General features: G+C 33.9%; 1 protein-coding gene across 4 annotated transcripts in view; it reads right to left on the bottom strand.

The window, feature by feature from the left end:
* Nucleotides 1–21,480, bottom strand: part of MTFR2 (mitochondrial fission regulator 2) — a 42,525-nt gene that overhangs the window by 19,982 nt on the left and 1,063 nt on the right. The window contains exons 2-4 of one of the 4 annotated variants that reach the window (XM_074309761.1): nt 6,872–21,270; nt 3,408–3,475; nt 1,931–2,044 (exon numbers count right to left, since the gene is read on the bottom strand). In XM_074309761.1, the coding sequence (XP_074165862.1) occupies nt 1,931–2,044; nt 3,408–3,470 (177 nt within the window). In that variant the 5' untranslated portion in view covers nt 3,471–3,475; nt 6,872–21,270. The remainder of the gene's footprint in view (nt 1–1,930; nt 2,045–3,407; nt 3,476–6,871; nt 21,271–21,480) is intronic. The other 3 variants (XM_074309762.1, XM_074309763.1, XM_074309760.1) reach the window with 3 other exon arrangements.

Here is a 21,480-nt window from a genome sequence, read left to right as displayed (position 1 = left end):
TTAAATTATATAAATTTACCCCCATTATTCCAGTCTATCATCTAATGTAGTAGCTTTTGTGTTGTCTTCAAATTTATTATGTGATACCATCTATTTTCTCATCTAAAGTCACTAATAAAAATAATGAGAAAGACAAATTCAAGGAACATTTTAACAGAGACCATCAGTCAAACTGATATTAGTCAGTGTTATATATTGTCAATCAATATGTTATACATATTTTAATCAGCTACCATTCTTCCCTATCACCCAGCCTACAAATCATCATTTCCACAATTATATCATGAAATGTTTGTCAAAAGCCTTACTAACATATAGAACAGACTATAAAAGTATTTTAAAATTTTATTCCAGAAATCAAACCTAACCTCCCCAAACTTTCTCCTAGCAAAATAGAGGCAATAAGGTAGTTTGACAGAAAAACTTGTTTTAGGCAAAAATTACAAAAAATCATTTACTTATGACATGAACAAGAAAACTTTAAAAAAAAAAAAAAAAGAATTACCTCATTTGCTTTGTTCTATTTCTACTAATTTCAAAAATCAAATAGCAAGTCTGACCAATAGATATAAAATTTTCATTTAATGTACAAATGGCAAATAATATAGATAGAAATAATAAAATTATATATACACAAAAACGAAATATAGACCAATATCTCACACTATGTATCATGATTAAGATTAAAATGGGCAAATGATTTAGAAATAAAAGGTGCTATCTGATGTCAATGAAGGGAGTATGAAAAAATTACCTGTTATATCTATGGGAGCATTTATGACCCAAAAAAGAAATGAGAAGATCATGGAAGCTAAATTTTGATTACATTAGATTTTTAAAAGTTTGCCCAAATAAAATTAATGCAGTGAAAATTTAGAAGAAAATAGAAAAAATCGGGGGGGAGGGGGATTTATATCGTTTCTCTGACAAAAATCATTTTTCTCAAATGAGAACTGAGTCAAATTTATAAAAATAAAAGCCATTCTCTAATTGGTAAGTGGTCAAAGAATGTGAACAGGCAGTTTTCAGAAAAATAAAAGTTATCAATAGCTATATAAAAAAATGCTCTAAAGTACTAATAGTAATTAGAAATATGAAAATTAAAATTCTGATGTACTACTTCACACCCATCTGGTTGTCTTAACATGACAGAAAAAGAAAAGACAAATGCTAAAGAGGATGTGGGTATACTATTGGTTAATTTGTAAACTGATCCATTTTTAAGAACAATTTGTAACTACGAACAAAGGACTATAAAATTCTGCATATCCTTTGATATTTCCAATGCAGCAAAGAAAAGGGAAGGGACCTATTTAAACAAAAATACAAATAGCAGTTTTTGCAGGATAACAAAGAATTGCAAACTGAGGAGATGCTCATCAAGTGAGAAATATCTAACAGTGGTATATGATTTGTGATGGAATATTATGTGATGTAAGAAATGATGAAAGGGATTGTTTTAAAAAACCGAGAGATACTTATGAGAACTAATACAAAGCAAGCAGCAGTAAAAGAACATTGCACAGTGATAGCAATGTTATACTGATGATAAACTATTGAAGACTTGGCTACTCCAGTCAATACATGATCCACAACAATTATAAAAAACTCATGATGAGAAATACTACTTCCATATAACCAATGAAACTGAGTGCAAATTAAAACATGTCTTTTTTTTCTACTTCTTTATCTTTTTTGCTTCTTTTTATCATAATATGGCTATGTTTTGCATGATTTCTTACATATAAAGAGTATCACATTTCTTGCCTTCTCAATGGCTATGAGAGTGGAGGGAGGAGAGAATTTGGATCTGAAAATTAAAAAATTAAAATAAAATTACATAAAAACAAAGAAACAAGAGAGAAGATTGAGTAACTATAAACAAAGACTTTTTGGCGACTATCAGAGAGAAAAAATGACATTTACTTACAGTGGACCATATCTGGTACAAATCTGTTCTTGAAAAGAGATTTGAAGGTAAACGTGTCACTATAACTCGAATAATACTTCGACCATTTGCATGAGCTTCCCATATTGGTGTAAACTGTTCCCAAAACCCCACAAAAAAAATAAACAATAATTATTATTTTGGAAAAAACTTAACCATTCCAAATAAAGCAATATCCTTTCTAGGGAAATGGGGAGGGGGCAAAAACATTTCTTAAGAAGCTACTACGTGTCAGATATTATGCTAAATTGATTACAAATACTACTTCATTTGATCATTCAAAGAGAACCCTGTGAGTTAGGGGCTCTTATCACCTCCATTTACCTTCTTTAAAAAACTGAAGCAAGCAGAAGTTATGTGACTTGCTCAAGGTCACATAGACACAGTTTTTGAGGCAGGATTTGAAACCCTGAGTCAAGACTTCTGGCCTATAGGCCCAACACTAAATACACTAGAGTCCCTGGCTGCCTAGGATGTATTTTCTCATTTTTGCTTCTTGAAATTGCTACTTTCCTTCACCATTCAACTAAAGGAAACTCAATAGTTCAGAGGTCAAAAACAAGGGAGTTCAAATATCCCTGTGGTGCTTATTACCTATATGACCTCAGCAAGTTAAAACTCTTAAGGCCTCGGTTTCCTCATGAATAAAATGAGAAATTTGAACTAGTTATCTCTAAGGTCCCATATGACTGTCCATGATTCTATGGTCAAGTACTGTCTTCTATATGAAGTTTTTCCTGATCTCCTTAGAAATTTGTGACCTACTCAGCAAAATCACTTTTATTTGTATATGTTTATATATATGCATATGATCCTATCAAAAATGTAAGCTCATGAGAATAGAAAAATGTCTCTTTCTGTCTGAATCCATAGAAGAGTATCCAACAGAAAGTAGGCATTTTAAATATGCTTGCTGATTGACTGATTATTAGCTTTGCTATTTTTATAAATTCCTTAAGGACTGACTGCCCTATAATTTTTTGAATCACCTGCTTACTAGCACAGTAGGTAATCAATTACTATTGCTGATCCACTGATATCAAAGTGCCTTTGCCCAATACTATATTTCCATCAATCCCTCCCCTTCAAATTCATATTTTAAAGTACAAAATAAATACAAATCTCATAGTTGCTAACAAATTATCTTATCTGTATCTTCTTTTTGACCCAGCTATTTTATAAAAATTCCTTAACAGTAGAATCTATGTATGTTCTTTAAGTTCTTTTGTGATCACAGTTGAAGCTAGAAGTATGGGACACAAAAAGTGGTTGTTGAATAAAGGCCTAGAAAAAGGAACATTACCATGTTCAATCTCTTACACACTAAGCAATGTGCATTCTTTCTACCTAACAAGAAATGTAAATGTTGCCTTAGACTAAATGTCTACATTTTTAAATTCATCTAAAACAACTTAAAGACAAGTACAATGAGGTCATTTGTCTGGTGAAATATATTTACCTGTTCTATGGGAATGCCAAAATATTCCAGGAACTGTCTGAGGAGATTCAACATGAGAGACATTGACACTGAAATGGTAGAATGTTAAGTTCAATAAAACACTGGACTCAGAATAATATTTTCCAATTTTTTTCTAACTGAAAATAAAAGGACAAATATGTCAGATGTGGGAAAATTTTAGACTTCATGACTTTATAGGAGAAACTGGCATGAAAATTGTGTTAAAGGATATAAAGCAGACACCCAAAAACAACTCCATCCTGAATAAGAATTATTCTGGAAGGAAGGAGGCTATTGGAAGAAATGTGCCAGAAAGAAGCTAAGTATACTCTCTTAGTAGTGGGGTATTCAAATACAGAATTATATATTCATTTGAAACTTATAAAAAACTAACCCCTAAAACTTCCATCAGTTCTCCAAGCTGGTAGTTACTATTACTATTGAATTTACAGAATCAAGGACTTATGAATTAGAAGGTGCCTTAAATAGGTTATCTGGTCTAATTCACATGAACAGTGTCACTACAACAATATATCAGACAAAGTAGCCATAAAGATTATCACTAAAAAACTTCCAAAGATAACCTCATTAAACAATTGGATAGCTCAGGGCAGCTAAGTGTCTAAATTTAGTTTTCTCAACTCCCCAATTATTTTTCTTGCTAAACCACTTCAAATTTAGATCTTTTACTAGAGTATATGATTTATTTTATTTTCAGGCTTTTCAAAACTAGATTAATTTCTTTTTATGACACATCACTCAAACTAATATTTCTAAAATAGGTCTAACCATATCACTCCCTAGTTCAGTAAAATTTAAAGGTTTCTTACTGATTTGAGGTCCTCTGTCATAGTCTCTCTCTAAAATATGTTTACAGACTAATAACTCTCCCAGAACTATTGTCCTAATTCATCTCCCTGGCAAGTGGTTATTTGTTATTTCCCATGGCAGGCCACTCTGCATCTAACCTGTCTAGCACAGACTGCGCCCTTGAGCTGAAATAGAATTCCTCCTCTTGTGAGAATTCACCCTAGTTTCCCTCAAAGATTAGCTCAAAAGCCACAACTTTAAAAAGCCCTTCCCAGTTCCCCCACTAATAATTGGCCTTTCCTACAAAAAATGTACTGTGTTTATAAACATACATAGAAATATAGGTTCCTTCCAAATGTCTACAAATCCAGATTTCTCCAGTTCTTATAAAAAACCCTCTTTTGATCCCAATATTTCTGCCATCAATCATTTCTCTTCCTTATCATAGCTAAATTCTAAGAAAAATAATGAATAATTTCCTTACCTACATTTCCTCAATGTTTTACAGCTTCCAACTTCTTCATTCCATCAAAACTGCACTCCAAAATCACTAGCTACAACAAATCTGATGGTTTCTTCATCTTCATCCTTGAGTTCTATGCATCATTAATACTGTTAATCATCCTATTGACCTGAAGTGATACTCCTTCCTGTTTGGGTTTTCATGAAATTAAGTCTGTTGGTTTTCCTCTTATCTGAACAATCCTCAGTCTCTTTTGCTAGATCATTATCCTCATCACAACTCTTGTGGATATACCAAAAGGGTAGGTGCAACTCTAATCTTGATTTCATCAATTCAGTTGAATTATCTTTATATGGCTAAATTCTAAAGGGTTCCTTAAAGTAATTTTAAACTAGTAAATTTTAGTAGCTCTTCTAACTTTCATACTCAGTATCAACTACTTATTGACCACTGCCAAATGAATGTCCCTTAACTATCTCAAACTCAACATACCAAAGAATGAAACTCTTTCCTCCCAAACCTTCCCTCTTTCCAGAATTTCCCCATTTCTGCTGAGGATTCCACCTTCCTATTTGAAAACTCAGTCACTTTTATTCTGTTACCAAATTCTGTCAATTCCTGCACATGTTGCCCCTTATATCCATTCATGTCTGTTTCTCAAGTTCAAGCCCTCATCACCTTTTGTTTAGATGAGACCTCTTGGGGGCAGCTAGGTGGCCCAATGGATAGAGCACCAGCCCGGAATTCAGGAGGGCCCCAGTTCAAATCTGGTCTCAGACACTTAACACTTCCTAGCTGTGTCACCCTTGGCAAGTCACTTAACCCCAGCCTCAGGGAAAAAAAAAAAAAAAAATGAGACCTCTTAACTGTACTCAAAGTTTCAAGTCTTTTCCCTTCCCAATCTAGTTGCCAATTTATATCCTTTTCTTTACCCCACATACTTCAATTCTAGGGGACCTCTATTACTTCTGGAGTCAAATATAAACTTCTGGCCTTGAAAGACAACTTTAAACCTGACTCCGACCAATTTTATACCATCCAGAAAAATGGCCCTTTTTAACGTTCTTCATATATCACTATATTCTACTTTCCTTTGCCAAAGCTACCATAACTGGAATTCACTTCTTCCTGACTCCTTAGAACTTTTATGAGGCCTTTCTGGATACCAAGAGCGGATGATATTTGCCCTCTCCTGAACTGAGTATTAGTTTTCTTTATATCAATATATGAACTATTCTCTCTCCCAGATAGAATGTTAACTCTTTGAGGGCGAGTCCTAGTTCAATGTCATCTTTGTGCAACCAGAAGATATGTTTTGGTGGGGGGAGGGAGGGGGAGGAGGGGTTTAAGTTAATTTGATCAAGTCAACCAATTGATAAAAGTTCTGAACAAAGGTTCATTCCTGTAAACGATAATGAGGAGAACAACCATTTTCAACTTTCCATATTTCCTAGAATCACAACAGCATAAAGTAGTTTGCACTAGCAGTAAATAAACACTTGTTTAGGGCCCACGATCGTTAGCATTTGGAATGCATGAGTGTTCAGTTAGGATTAGCACATCTGGAGAAAGGGTTTATCAGCATTTAAACAGTATTTTAAAACTGTAAACTCCTAGAGAGGAGCGAGTCTCTTTAAACTCTAATCTCAGGGCAGGGAAACGAGACAGGCCTGGGACACAGAACCGCCGAAGCTGGATGTGACCTCTTTCTGACTCGGGATCAACTAGGAGGGGCAGTGAATCCAGAGTATCTGAATTCAAACGCTACCTCCACTAGACATTAGCTGTACGACCCTAAGCATGTCACTTAACGCTGTTTACATCAGTTGCTCATCTGTAAAATTAGTTGGGAGAGGAAAACGGCAAACTCTAGTTTCTCTGCCATGAAAACCCCAAGTGGAGTCACGAAAAGTCAGACAGGGCTGAAAATGACTGAACAAATAATTTGTAATTTAGTCTAGGTCATTCTAAGGAGAAGAAACCGAGGAAGAAGAACGTCCAAGGTAATATTAATGACCAGTGTGCTTCGAAGTTGGACCGGGCCCCGGAGTCGAGGCCCAGATCCCAGTCTCCTCCACTTCCCTCTCTCACCCAGGTCCTCGGCTTCCGGGGCTCTGTGAACACCTTGGGGAACAAGGCGGCAGAAAGCGGGGCCTCCCCGTGGACTCTGCGCCGGGATCCGCTCACTTACCTCTCGCACCGCTAGGCCCCTCGAGAGGCCACCGGGAACCAAGCGCTCGCACTAGCTTCAACTGTCCAGGCTCGAGTCAGTCTTTCGACTTAGTCCCCGCGGCTCACGCCAGGTCCTCCCAGCTGCTGCAGCGGCGGCAGCCGTCAGCAAACACAGACTACTCAAACTCCGCGCGTCGCGGCCTAAAGCCCATCGTATTGGACCAACCCCAGACCTCCTGCCCCCATTGGACAGTCTTACCTGCCAATCAAAAGATCCGGTGATAGGAAAGAGTAGGAGCTTTCTCCAGCCCCTGAGAGGCGTATCTTCAACTTGGGAGACCAATAGGAACTCAAGTAGTCCTAGTAAGGAACATTTTAGCACTCCCGAGTGCGCAGTTTCTTGAATCCAGAGAGAACGTTTATCGTCGGATCTAATTTAGATCTTGTTAGGCCACGCTAGCGCTTTCGGTTCCCTCGTGGATACTGAGTGTCCGGAGTGCCTTGGAATTTGACCCGTCCTCCTTCCCCAGCGCTTTACTGGAAGGGCCTTCTGCTAACCCGGTCAAGGTCGGTCCCTAGCCCCGGGACCCACGCCCACCCTTAACAGCTCGAGCCAGGCGTAGTCAGGAGACCTTTCTGCTCGCTGCGGTCTTAGGCCAGTCAACCTCCCCCTCCATATTTAGTAGCTCACATTTCAGACGTTTTCCATTCTTGAGATGCATGCTATTCTGGTCTCAACTTCAGCCCTGGCCTTGAACAGTGTATGTATCCGGCGGTTCCAAAAAGACCCCTATACCACCACCACCACCACCATCCCCAGAAATTTGCTGAGCCGGTAAAGTTGCGTATTAAATGCTGTGGGTTCCTGTAATTAATAATGCTTCTCGCTTTACTTTAGCTGCTTGTCATTGAGGATAATTAAATTGACGGGTAATATCAGGTTAAGAAGTGTTTTAAAATACTTTAGTAGTACACAATTCACAGCATGCCCAGATAAAGCTGCCTGGAGAGACAGCAGCAAATAATAAGACCCCTGATAGGGAATCAAGGTCTTAATTGAATAATTCATCTATGTAAAGCTCTATCAACAGACATTAAAGAAGAGGGAAAACAACATTGAAACAATTACACACTACACCATACACACACAGAAACAAACATGATAAATTGGGAATATTCAACAGAGAAAAGACATCCACAATTATGGGAACTCAGGAAAGGCTTCTCATGGGATTATAGCTAGGATTTTAGCCACAAGGCAGAAATAAAGAGGGCATTTCAGGCTTAAAACAGAGAAAACGCTCCATAATGAGAAATGAAGTGTTTTGTATAAGGAACAGCAAGTAGGTGGGGAAGTAAAATATTAAAAGACTGAAAAGCCAGCTTATGAAAGTTTGGCCCTGGAGATGACATAGGGCACCTGGAGAGTGGGAGAAAGCTTTATATACATCCATACACATATACACATGTATACTGTTTTAAGCCATCCCCACTGTGGAAAAACTTGTAAATTTGCCAACTCTTACTGTGGGGAAATGCTTCATTAGCCATCAAACCAAGTAAGCCTAATTCTTAGTAGTTTCATATGTGTTGTCATTATTTTCTAGCAAATTTTCTCTTATTCTAACAATCTGCAAAAGCCACTAAGAATTATAGTTTTTTCTGATTACCATAAGTTTTAGACAGAAGGCACCTTAATAACCATCTAAGAGAACATTCTCATTTTTAAAGATTAAAAATCTTAAACACCAGAAAATTTAAGTGATTTTTTTTTAAGGTCATTTAGGCAGGCATTAGGTAGCAGAGGCAGCATTTGAATTCAAGCTCTCTGGTTTCAAAATCAATTTCCACCACATCACTCTGCTAATTTGCTAATTCAAGTGGTTGAAATTATAGCTCAAGTTGAACTTTATCTTCTAAAGTTATCTTCCATATACTTTTTATCATATACACACACACACACACACACACACACACACACACACACACACACACACTCATTTGTTTAAATGCTATCTTCCTATTAGCATGTAAGCTCCCTGAAGGTAAGTAAGGTCTATTTTTTTTTTTTGTCTAATTATCTATGCATCCTCATTATCCCTTAGCCTGGCACACAGTAAGTCCTTGATAAATACTTCTTGATTACTTCATCAATTGAGATTTTTTTATATTTTATTAAAAGACAGTTTCCTTTCTACTGAATAAAGTGTTGAAATTCCATGTAGACAACTTTTTGGCAGGAATTCAAAGTAACAACCTGTGACCAAGTTATTGACCAACTATTTTATTTGAAGCTAGACAATGACAACACAAAAACAAAAACAATATCAAGACAAAAAATGAGTGATCAGTCAGTAGTTTGCAAAAGCCACAAACATCTTAAAGATTGCAATCAAGAGATCAATGGCAACTGTGGAGTGGTCTTAATTGAGTGATGAGATTGAAAAGGGTTAAGAAGTGAAGAGAAAGTACATAGAATAATTTTTTGTAGGAGTCTGGATGTAAAATGGAAATGTATAGGACATAGTTTGAGAGATCTGTACTTGTTTATAGGCGACAAGGAAGAACATGTTATCACATATAGATGGTAAAAATTTTTAAAGATCAGATGATGTGTGGGAGCAGTGGGTGTTAAGGGAGGATAGCATTACAAAGGACAAGGACCAAGAAATTGGATTAATGGCAGAGGTTTTTTTTAATGTAAAGAGGGAGTTTTAAAAAGTTGAATTGGGGTGGAAAAAGGAGCACTGGAAAGAAGACCTAGTTGAAACCCAACCTCAATTTACTAGCAATATTTTCCTACAGACAAGTCACTTAAATCTTGTGCATCATGAGTAAAATAAGGATAAAAATAACACCTACCTGAACAGGTATTTTTGTAAGCATTGAGGTTAAGTGACTTGTCCAGGGTCACACAGCTAGTGTCTGAGGCTGCATTTGAACTCAGGTCCTACTGACTTCAGGGCCACTGCTTTATCCACTGCCCAACCTGCACCTTCTCAGGCTTCTTGTGAAGATCAAGGGATATTTATGAAACATACCTTTGTATTTCTTAAAGCACTAATAGCATCTTTACTTTTATCAGTGAAATGTGGGCCTTGGCTAAAAGGATGGAATACTGAAGATGGTTTAGAAATCTGGAGAAAAGAAAAAATTTGGTATACTAACTGTGGGAAATATAATAGAGAATAAGGTAATGTACTAATTTCAGATTCCCTAATTTGTTCACTACAATCTATCAGTTATTTATAACAAAAGTTAAAAAGTTGAGCCCTTAGTGATCATATAGTTCAACTTCACCTTACAGTAAGGAAACTGAGGCTCAGAAAAATGAAGTGGCCCATAGCTTATGGCAAAGCTAAAATTACTAATACTGATAATAGTTAATAGTTAACATAGATCACTTAAGGTTTGCCCAGAGCTTTTACTTTTAAGATCATTTGATCTTCACAATAACCCTCGGAAGGCAGGGACTATTGGTATCCCTTTTTACAGCCAAGTGAGGCAGAGAGGTCAAGGATCCAAGGAAAAATTCCCTACTAAGTGTCTGGAAAACAATTCAAACTCTGGTCTTCCTAACTCCAAGCCCAGCATTCTTTGTATTTCATTCCCCTGGAGATCTCATGGGTCAGCCCTCTAGCTTCAACAGTAATCAGGAATCAGCAGATAATTTACTAGGCCTGGAGTCACTGACATTCAGCTTTCCAAGGTCAATCATACCTCAGATACTTATTACCTGTGTAACCATGAACAAGTCACATTACATTCCAAATAACCTTGTTTGCCTATTTCCTCATCTGTCAAATTTATCTTTGTTAAGAGAGCACCAAATAGGTTGGACAAAACTAAAAATAAGGTGCATAGGAAGTCAAAAAGAATACTCCTGCTTTCAAAGACCATATGTTCGATTTTGCCTTCTGCTTTTCCCAGTGGGAATTCCCAAGGAAATAAAAAGTAATTTCTAAGAAGGTACTGAGACCTAAAATGCTGTGTACAATTGGTTTTCTTTCCACTCTTATTTATAAGGCAGCATACTTAGGTGTTTTGGGTATGGTAATCATAAGTTTGTATAATAATCCCAACTCAATCACTAAATGACTTTGGTTAAGTCACTTAAACTATCATTTTTCATATGCTTCATTGCTTCTTTAAAGGTTATAAAAATTGTTTCAGGAGGACTATCTCCATATGAAAATTGATTTACTTTTGTACTAAACTGTTCTAAACGAAATTATTTTGAAAATTGCCTCCAATTATGAAATTCTTATTTTGTACCAGTTCCTTTATTTAAAAAACTAAAGCAACAAACTAAATGTGGGAGTTGCAGTACATATTTTATTAGGTGGTATTACTTTGGAAAATTACAAGAAAATCTAGTCAATATTAAAGGTTTTTTAAAATATCAACTGAGCTTCATCCCCTAGCTCTCTCCTTTGCTCTCTTAAAGTCATTAACAATATTTAACATAATTTTTAAGACTTTAAAGGATTTCAGTGATGTGGACACTCCCAGAACTTAAGTAGAATCCATGCCTTCCCTATGTGATTTTTAGTGCATGTCCTTCAAGGAAATCTAACCTGCAAGAAACTTGCTTTAAATCTAAATTTTTCTTAACTACAAGTGCCACACTTGGGTGTATACATCAGTTATTTGAAATTATTACTACACCTTCAGCCTCCATCCTTTATAGCATTCCTTGCACTTTGATAATAACCTATGCTGTTTCTTCCTTATACTCACCAAGCATCCATTCATTCATCTTGAAATCACTTGTTTTTCATTCTTCAGAGACCGTAGTATTTCATAACTCACTGATATAGAGCATCACCAAAAAAGAATGATGTCAAAAAGATGGAATTTTAAAAGAGTGGAACCAAGAGGAAAATATACATGACAATAATAATGTAAATGCAAAGATGCCTTTCAAAGATAAATTAGTGAATAAACTCGACCTCAGGAAGAAAAAAGGCATTATCTTCAAGAGAAAAGCAGTCAAGTTTTTAAGCAATCCTTTTGTATTCTTTGATTAAAATAAAATAACAGAACGGATGTGAGATAAGAGGATTTTTAAGGGCATAGAAACAAATTTAATAAAGGAATAAGAATTCTGATGTTATTGGAACTTTTAAAAATTAGAACACTGCTTGAAATTTTAAAAAAAATTAAAAATTAAATTAAAAAAAAATTTGGGATAATTGTTAATAAACCTTTTTTCCTTATAATTCTGAATCCAACTCATTTTCAAGTGTCTGTCCAAACCAGAGACACCATTGGGCTAATTCAATAGGTCACACACTTGATCAAAACAGTATGCAATTTTTCATTCATTTGGTTCTTCCTATGTGGATTGTGAATCTTTTAAATGGCCACTGATCTCCTTTAGAAGATCATCTTATATTTTTAAAGTTAGTGCAGTAAGCATTATTTAAAGGCTTATTTTTTTTAAAAATGAAGTGAAAGACAATCTAATCTGAAGGTTAAATTCCAAATATGCTATTAATAGCAAATTCTAGTAAGTTTTTAAAGAGAAATAACTAAAAATGAATTTAAACAGGCATCCAGATGTATAAATTCATTGTTGTCTTTACTTTCATTGTTAAAGGAGTATGTATGATGGAATGTAAGGGTCTGTTAACAGTGTTTTCTTAGGGAGTTCATTAATGGTTTATTCAATTTCTTTTCCTAAAATGGGGTTTAATAATTTATTTTTTCAGATAATCTGGGTGAATTTTTATAAATATTAATCCATTTCAATTAGATTGTTAGACTTATTGGTGGTATACAGTTGGGCAAAATAGCTGCTAATTATTGCTTTAGTTTCTTCCTTGGTGGGAAGTTTACCCTTTTCATTTTTGATATTGGTAATTTTTTCCCCTTTTTCTAAGCAAATTAACCAAAGGCTTAACTATTTCTTTTCTTTTTTTTTTTTTTCCACAAAACCAACTTAATTTTATTAATCTGATTTTCAGAATTTCTAATTTGGTATTTAATTGGGTTTTTCTAATTTGTTTCTTTTTCAAGCTTTTTAGTTGCATGCCCAATTCACTTATCTTTTTCTCTTATATTTGACTATTTAGATAAAATTTCCCCTAATAACTGCTATGGCTGTATCCCATACACTTTGTATTATTTCTGTGATTTGTTTGATTCCTTCATTCTTTAAATTATTGGTTTTTGGTCTGTCTTTCCCTGGTACTTTATTGAATGTAGTTTTTATTGCATCATTATCAGATTAGGAAGCATTTACTATTTCTGCCTTTCTGCAGTCCTAAATAAAAGCCCTGTAGAAAAGGTAAGACTTTAGTGATCTAGAGTTTAAAGGAAAATTTGGAAAAGTGAAAAGGCAATACAATATGAACAAAGAAATAGAGGTGGGAATGAGCATACTTTATTGCTTTGTTATTAAGGAGCTATTTCAAGTCAGGCAGAAAAGATGGGGAACTAGAAGGAACATTAAATGATATCATCACACCAGATTATAGACCATTCTGAATACCTAGACAGAGTTTAGTTGTGGGAGGCAAAGAAATATCATGATGAACTCTAGCCCAACCACCCCAGCTCTACATTATGTCATATTTCACCACTGGAATTCTAGGCAGCAAAATGACTGGAGCTCTAGATCTGGAGTTAACAATCCAGATTCTGACAATAATTATGTGATTTTTCTTATCTGTAAAATGGAAGTGGTACTAGCATCTACCTCTCAGGGTTTTGCTAAGATCAAAATGAGAAAATTGTAAAGCACTTAAAGATATTTGGGTTAGCTATCATAGCAATAAAGAATCAAACAGCACAACTTTTTTACCAGCTGGCATTTAAGTTCTTAGTATAGTACCTGGCACATAGCAGCAATTTATGCTTTTAGCCATTCTGTTATCAATTCCCGGAATTGTTGCAATATATAGATCAAAATAAGTCATCCTTTGAAAGGAGTAAGCCTTTTATATATTTCAAATATGACTTATTTCAACTATTTTCAGAGATTTACCTTTAGAATCTTTGGTGTTTGATCTTTCTGCTCTACTTCCAATCCAGTGAAGAGAATGAATTGTGATCATTAGTATAACATCTGGTGCTAAATTCCATCACCCAGTTTTTCACTATGGAGGTATTATCATCATATGAGGGCGTAAATGAATTTAGAAATGCCACTACAATGAAAGAATATCAAGGTGTATGCAAGCAGATCAGAAATTGAAAATGTACAATCATTTTTGCAACCTGATCAGACCTGGAGTATAGATAATTCTGGGGTTTTGAACCACAGTAATTGGGAAAAATCATGATACTCAACAGAAATAAGTTAACAAACTAGAACAGATTTTCAGAGGATTGGAGAAAATGAGGGGAAGATGACAAATTCAGTTTAAGATCCCCTGTTTTGAGAGCTGATCAAAAGTCTACATGTGCATGTATGGTAAATGAGTCTGGAGCTTGAAATCCACAGTAGGGAATTACTGAGTAGATAACTGAAACCATGGGTACTAGTTAATCAATGAAAAAAAAAAATACTGAGAGGAAGGTATCTTAATACAAACTTTTGGGGATCTCTTACTTTGGAAAAAAAACAGAGAAAGGGGAGCCATGAAAGACATTGGATGATTCTTCATGGAAGGAAAGTTACATATGCAGTGACATAGAGTATCTGAAAGTTAACAATAGTGGTCAACACTACTGTATTCCACATTGTGGAATTCAAAAAAGATCTAGCAATTAAATTTTCTTTGAGAGCAGTTTCAGTGTAATAGAGTGAAGTGGCGATAAAATTCAGTAGCAAGTTTGGTTGTGGAAATAGAAATGGTCCCTTCAGGAAAGCTCAAGGTTGAGAGGTTTTGTCATATATATAAGAAGTATATCTATTTGGAAAGGTAATACTATTAGAGAAATTGATTAAAAATTAAAAATCTAAGATGAAGATAAATTTATGGTATGGCTGAGCGGAGTAGAAGAAAATTAGTAAGTATCTGGAGAACATGAGCATTTTCAGTGTAGGGACTACTTTATTTTTTGTCTATATATCACTAAACTTAGTACACAGTACCTTGTACATAACAGATATATAATTAACATTTGCTATAGTTGACTCATGTAAAAAAGCCATGGTTCCAAATGTAATAGTGCAAGAGTAAAGCAAAAAGGACTATAATGCAATAGAAAAGATCTGGGTCAGCACTGAATTTTTAGCAGACAAGACTGGTGTGCCTTTTTCCAAAAATGAAAAAAGTATAATCGATCTATTCAGTTTTTGTAATATGCTTACCGTTCCTATTAAAGAACAAGTGACATCCTAATTTATGAGAAACATCATGTGTAAAGGCACAATTAGAGGTTTAAGAGTCAAGTACATCAATTTCTACTTCAAATGTTGTGTAACTTATTATGTGATTGTCACATAATTTCCATCAGCCTGTTTCTTCATATGTAAATGGGGAATAAATAAAAATACAACGTACCTTATAGATTTGGGGGAGAATAAGATATCATATGTGTAAAGAATTTTGAAAACATGAAATATTACTTAAGTGCCAGATGAATTTTTAAGTATCTTCTCAGTTTACTCACACTATTTACATTTCATGCCATAATTAAAAAAAAAAAAAAAATTACTGTAGTTAATAAAATCATTGACATTAAAAGTGCTCTTTTAGAAATACCAGTGTTTATTTCAATGGGAATAATGTTTAAAATGTTTCAGTTTAACCCCTTTCTGAAAGCTACTTCTTTAGGAATGATTTTTGTTTCTTAGCATTTAAGTAGGAATCTGACAGTTACAATGTTTTGACTTGATAGATTATTTTACATAGTTTTCAACCTGAATTTTCTACAATTTTCTGTCACCCAGACCTGAAAAATGAAATTATAGGTTCTCTCTGTCCTCTCCCCCCAAAACAGCTAAAAAAAATCTCTGGTTTTAAATTAAATTAACAATGTATGTAAAGTATTTCTAAAGCACTAACATTTTAATTTAGGTTGGAATCAGATGTGAATCTTTTTAAAAAAAAATGAATCACTTAAAAATTTGCATTAACTTTCTAATCTTTTGTTTTGTAAACAATTATCTTTCAGAATACCATTCAGAGTCAGTTTGTCATAGTGGCAAATTTGGAGAATCTAAGGAAAATGTCTTTAAAATATGAGGAATATGGACAGCACAGCATAGTGGATGATATGATAGGCTTGAGTAAGAAAGACAAAGGTTCAAATCTGGCTTTAACTTTTAGCTATAAAGCCTTGAATTAATGAGAAAAAGTCTGTGTCATGCAATACCCTTGCAATTTAGTAATAGAAAATTCTAATCCTGTACTAGAAGTCTTTTCCAAGTAAGGAGTTACCTAACCTGTCCTTCAATGTACACATCTTTTCTGAATTTGTGTGACTTTTGTAAAGATCATGCTCTGTTTTTAATGACCATAAATAGGAAAAAGTTATATTGGGGGAGGAGAGAAGAACCTAATATGGAGTAGGAATAATGACTATATTCTTAAAGAAAATTGCCTGAGGGCAATAAGATAAGTAACTGGCCCAAAGGACACAAAACTAGTGACAAGGATGGAGCAAGAATTCAAGTCTTCTAAACTATTAACTCCACCATATTGCCTCACATTATCCATATTCCTTTAATTTTATAAGGCCTACAGGAAAATTAGATATTCTTGTCTGTCTCCATTTAGAATACTTTAAAAGATCCTTGATGAAGAGCATCTTCGATCATGCAATATGCTGTGGAAAATTCTAAACTGTTCTGTTGTAGGCCCAAGCCTGCAGAAATAATTATTCTAAATCTAATTTTTTTTTTCCAGATTAGAAAAATAATCCAACTGGCACAGTCTCTTATGCTCACAGCCATGTAACATGTCAATTCAAAGTCCCAATTGATAAGAATCTTAATTACTTCATTCAGGTTTGAAAGGATTCAGAGTTTAGGCAACCAAGAGTTTGTTTCATCAAACAGTTGCTTAATTTAAATTGGCAAATCTTTTTTTTCCCCATTTTCCTAAAAAGCATTTTGTTCCTTCTTTAACTGTCCTCAAGGAGCTCTCCAACAGGTTAGAAGTGAATACAAGAAATATTTCAAATAAATAAGGTAATTAGAAGCTTCTTTTAAGTGTACTATTGCTCTCAATTCCTTCAAGGAATAAGAAGAGGAGGTTGCTATTCTTATGTGAATCCATCTAGGGCCCTTGTCTTATGACATCTTAATTACTTAAAAAGAAGAATCTTTCAAGGATTAAAAAAAAAAAAAAAAAAAAAGAGCAGAACTTTTTTTTTTTTAATATTAGTGGCAAAGACTTTGGACTTCGATAATTTTTAAACATTGTGGGGCAGGGGTTCTTTAACTTTCACAATGCCTTACTATAATTAGATTTTCAACTTCAAAAAGCAGTTTGTAAAGGTATCAGACCTTGAGAAATATGACTGTAAACAATGCTTGTGGAGATAGAATTTTAAAAATACAATTAACATCCTATATGATTATCCAGCAATACATAAAACAATTATATGACTGCTATCAGTTTATTTTCAAACTCTACCAACAAAAAGATTTGTAGTTTGCGTTATTTCTTATCAGTTTTCCCACAAATCTTCCACTCAAAATACAAAATATCTTCTTTTCAAATAACAGAATTACCATGAGAATTGCCATCATTACACCATTGACCAACCAACCTAAATCTCTAGCCATTAATTACATTGCCTCATGAATATTTTATGCCAAGTCTTCACTAATATTTACTTATATCTACTAGACATCTTTAAATATTTTTAGGCAAAAGAACTCACAAAAATACAGTATAATCATAACATAGTCTTAAGAGATATATGGCAAAAAATAGTTTGCCATCACTGAAAGTCCTATGCTATTTCCTCATTGCATTTCAGGCTGATTTTCAATTCTCATTCATTGCTGAAACCAGTTTATTTTATCAAAATTCTTTTATGATATACATGTAAAGAAGCAGTATGGCATGGTGAATTGATAGTGAATCTGAAATCAAGAAGACCTGGGTCCTAGTTATTAATTCACTTCTCTCCTCAGTTTCCTTATTTGTAAAATGGGACCAATTACTCTTATCTAATATGCTTGTTACAAAGATCAAATGAAATACTACTTAATTATAATTATGAAAGGCTATGAGCTTTTTTTTTAAAATTTAATTATTTCTCCAGTTTTTCCTGATGGTTCAATTTTTACCACTGCTAAAAAGATTTTATAATGTAATATTCTGGGCTTGATGCAATCAATATGTCATCTATGAAAAGCAAACCATTAACATGATATAAATTCTGACCTTAAGTGCAACAGGCTTTAATGAAACTATGAAGCATATAAATATTTATTAAAAATCTTAAAATACATCCAACTTGATGTTATTTGTTAACAACCAATGTTCAATTAGCACATCGTGCTTTCAATATCCATTGGGTTTTGAACAAATTTATAAAAGTTTCTTTACATTTGTCAATTATCTGTAAACCATTCAAGCCTACATTCGCTAGAGTAATTCAAAAATATTATCAGCAAACTCAAGAAGGACCTTTCATTGTGTATGTCAACTGTAAAGATGTAGACCACTGTATAAAAAAAAAAAAAAAAAAAAAAAAAAAAAAAAAAAAAGGCATGCAAAAAGTGCTAGTGTACTTGGGACTTAGGAATACCAGATTCTCATACACTTACTAGCAGTGTTGACTGAGCAAAGAAATTTTGCCTCAGTTCCCTCATCTGTAAAATGGGAATAAATAGTATATCTCATCCCAGGATTGCTGTGAGGATCAAATGAGATTATTTACAAAGCACTTAACAAACCTCAAATCATAATATAAACATTCACTTTATTATAGTCTATTATTATTCCTTTGTATCCTGATATAAAGCTTGCTTCTCTTGAATGTCTCATAGTATACTATTAAACTTGTTCCCCCTTTCTTAACTCAGTAAGTTTGAAAGTTGATCAAAAAAAATTTTACTTCATTAAATCAAATACCCTACATGAGAACTATTTTTTTAGATTTAAATATCTAATCTAAAAATGCAGATTCACATATCAGATTAAATGACAGAAATTTTCTAATTGGAATGAATTTTTAAATTCAAAACTACCTCTTAATTCCCTTCCAACTATATTGATTCCTCTATTGAGTAATGAAGAATACCTATGTTAATTCCTTTATAATCCCACCCATTTTCCCCCACTAGTTCACTAAATTCACTTTTATACTTTGTCAAAGGTTTCTAATATGCAAAACTTAGATGCTCAAAACTTAGCAGGTACCAATGCTAATCCCTAATCCCTTTTCTTGATATTTTTAATGGGGAAAGCGGTACCTCTTCATTCACCTTAAAAATCAAGTAAAAACATCCAACCAATTAATCTGTCCCATCATTTTTAGTCAGTGACATTTTGCATATGTATGTATACACACATATCCTACAGCATATAGTTTCAGAAAAATGAAATATAATTTTGAGATTGAATACTCAAGAGTTTTTATGAGGGTTTTTAGTCTGACTTTTTTTAAAGTACAAACAAATCATGTGCTCAATACTTCTATTCTCCTTTTTTGGAAACTGAATGTAAAAATGCTTAAAAGTACCAATTTTAATCTCAGCAACATTTTATTAAAATTGAACTGATTCCTTAATGTGCAACAAGAAAATGGTATTTACACACATATATTGTATCTGGGTTATATTGTAACATATGTAAAATGTATGGGATTGCCTGTCATGGGGGGGATGGGATAATTTGGAAAAATGAATACAAGGGATAATATTATTTAAAAAAAATTACTCATGCATATATACTGTGGAAAAAAATTCTAAATAAAATTAAAAAAAAATTGAACTGATTCCTTTCACTTTTTATAAAAACAAAAACTCAAGTGATGGCCTAAGTGACTAAGGGATATAAAGACAAAAATCAAAATCTTTACCCTTATCCTTAAGAAGCTTACATTCAGCTCGGGTATGGGAGAGATTTGTATGTATATATGCTTTATTTCATTTTCTACATACTAAGAAATGGCATGACATGGAATAGAGAGATGACTTCTGAGTCATGGATACCTAGCTTCAAATTCTGACCAACATGCTGACTATGTGACAAATGAGGGCAAATCAGAATGAATAAATGGGCAAATTAAATTATTCAATGTCTTAGTGACCCCGGCAACTCCAAGATTCTAAAAGAAGGTGATCTGTAAAGGTAAAGAAATTTTATTCACCAGGAGTTTCCTTTATTTTTTTTCTAATCAAACATACAAAATGCGAGGGGGGGAGGGGAGAAGAGGAATAATTTAGAAGCAGCTTGTCCTTTATGAACACTGAGGACCAGGGAAATAGCAGCATGAAATATAGGCCAGTTTGGCTGGATGAGCATATGAGTAACAGGCAATAATCTGAACACTGGAGCCAAATTCTGAAAAGATTTCAGTACCAAACATAGTTTGTATTTTGTCCTAAAAGAAGGGACTGATCAGTTTTTGAAATGTTAGTTTTGTTATTGTTTTTCCCCAAAGTTCTGTTAAGATTTTTGCTGTTCCTTTCCTGCTATGGACTGAAACTGCTCCAAGTGAATTGGCTATAGGATACAGTCTAAAACTAAATAACAGGAAATACTGTAAAACTAATTTCTAACTTTCTGATTTAATAATAGGTTTATGTTAAAATATGGAATCCAGAGATCCAAATTCTAATAGCTATCTACTATCCACTGACTGAATTTTACAATCTGTAAAATTCAGCCTATTTTCAGCTTATCTCTAGATTACCACAGATAAGGAGATTGGTTTTTAAAAAATTATTAATACAAAATTCAGATTATTGGCCTTTTAGTATAGTTAATACCTAGGGTATAGTTTTTCTTTTCATTAAATTCTGGAATGAAACTCAAGTTTTCATATGAGTATTAGCATAATGTTCCACTTCTGTATTTGAGAAATGTAGGTAAAGAAAAATTCAGTAACAATACCTGACTCTGGTTTCTTGCTTTAACATCAGGGAAGTGAATGGGTTTTTGTCACATAAGGACTACAATGACAATCCATTTAGATAATCATAATTAGTCACCATGTTTTGTTTTGTTTTTTTAACATTACCAAAAACATATATCCTTTTTCTTTATGCAGAAGTGGTAATGGTGATGATATTCAGCTTCTTACCAAAAATGATACAAAATGCAATGAATGTTTTCTCCAAAATTTCTAAACAAGATTAAAACAAAGTCTTTCCTTACTATTCAAATAAGACAGCAAAGACTATTACCCTTCAAATCCAAGGACTAGATAATGAGGTGAGTACTCTGAGTTGTATTTCCAGAAGTGGTGATGGATTTGTGCTGTTCTCATAGTCTCCTTTTCAACCAGTAGCATATGTTTACAAAGCTGGATGGCCAGGCATGGGCTTGTAGTCTGTGGCTATAACAAGGTAAAGGCCATTAGTTGCTGGGGCCTAAGTTAAATCATTTTCTTCCTTCAAGGAGACAATTAAAAATTGGCAAGTAGGCCAGCAGCCCATACTGTATAAAATGCATTATTAACTTGTTATAATTACTTCACCTGTTCATTGTGCAGGTTAATGAAAGGCATATGGTAGAAAGCAAAATTCTCATTTCTGTGAAAAAACTT

The sequence above is a fragment of the Sminthopsis crassicaudata genome, chromosome 4 (assembly GCF_048593235.1).
Source record: "Sminthopsis crassicaudata isolate SCR6 chromosome 4, ASM4859323v1, whole genome shotgun sequence".
Classification (NCBI taxonomy): domain Eukaryota; kingdom Metazoa; phylum Chordata; class Mammalia; order Dasyuromorphia; family Dasyuridae; genus Sminthopsis; species Sminthopsis crassicaudata.
The sequence above is the reverse complement of the archived record's forward strand: the minus strand, read 5'-3'. Positions and strand labels throughout refer to the sequence as shown.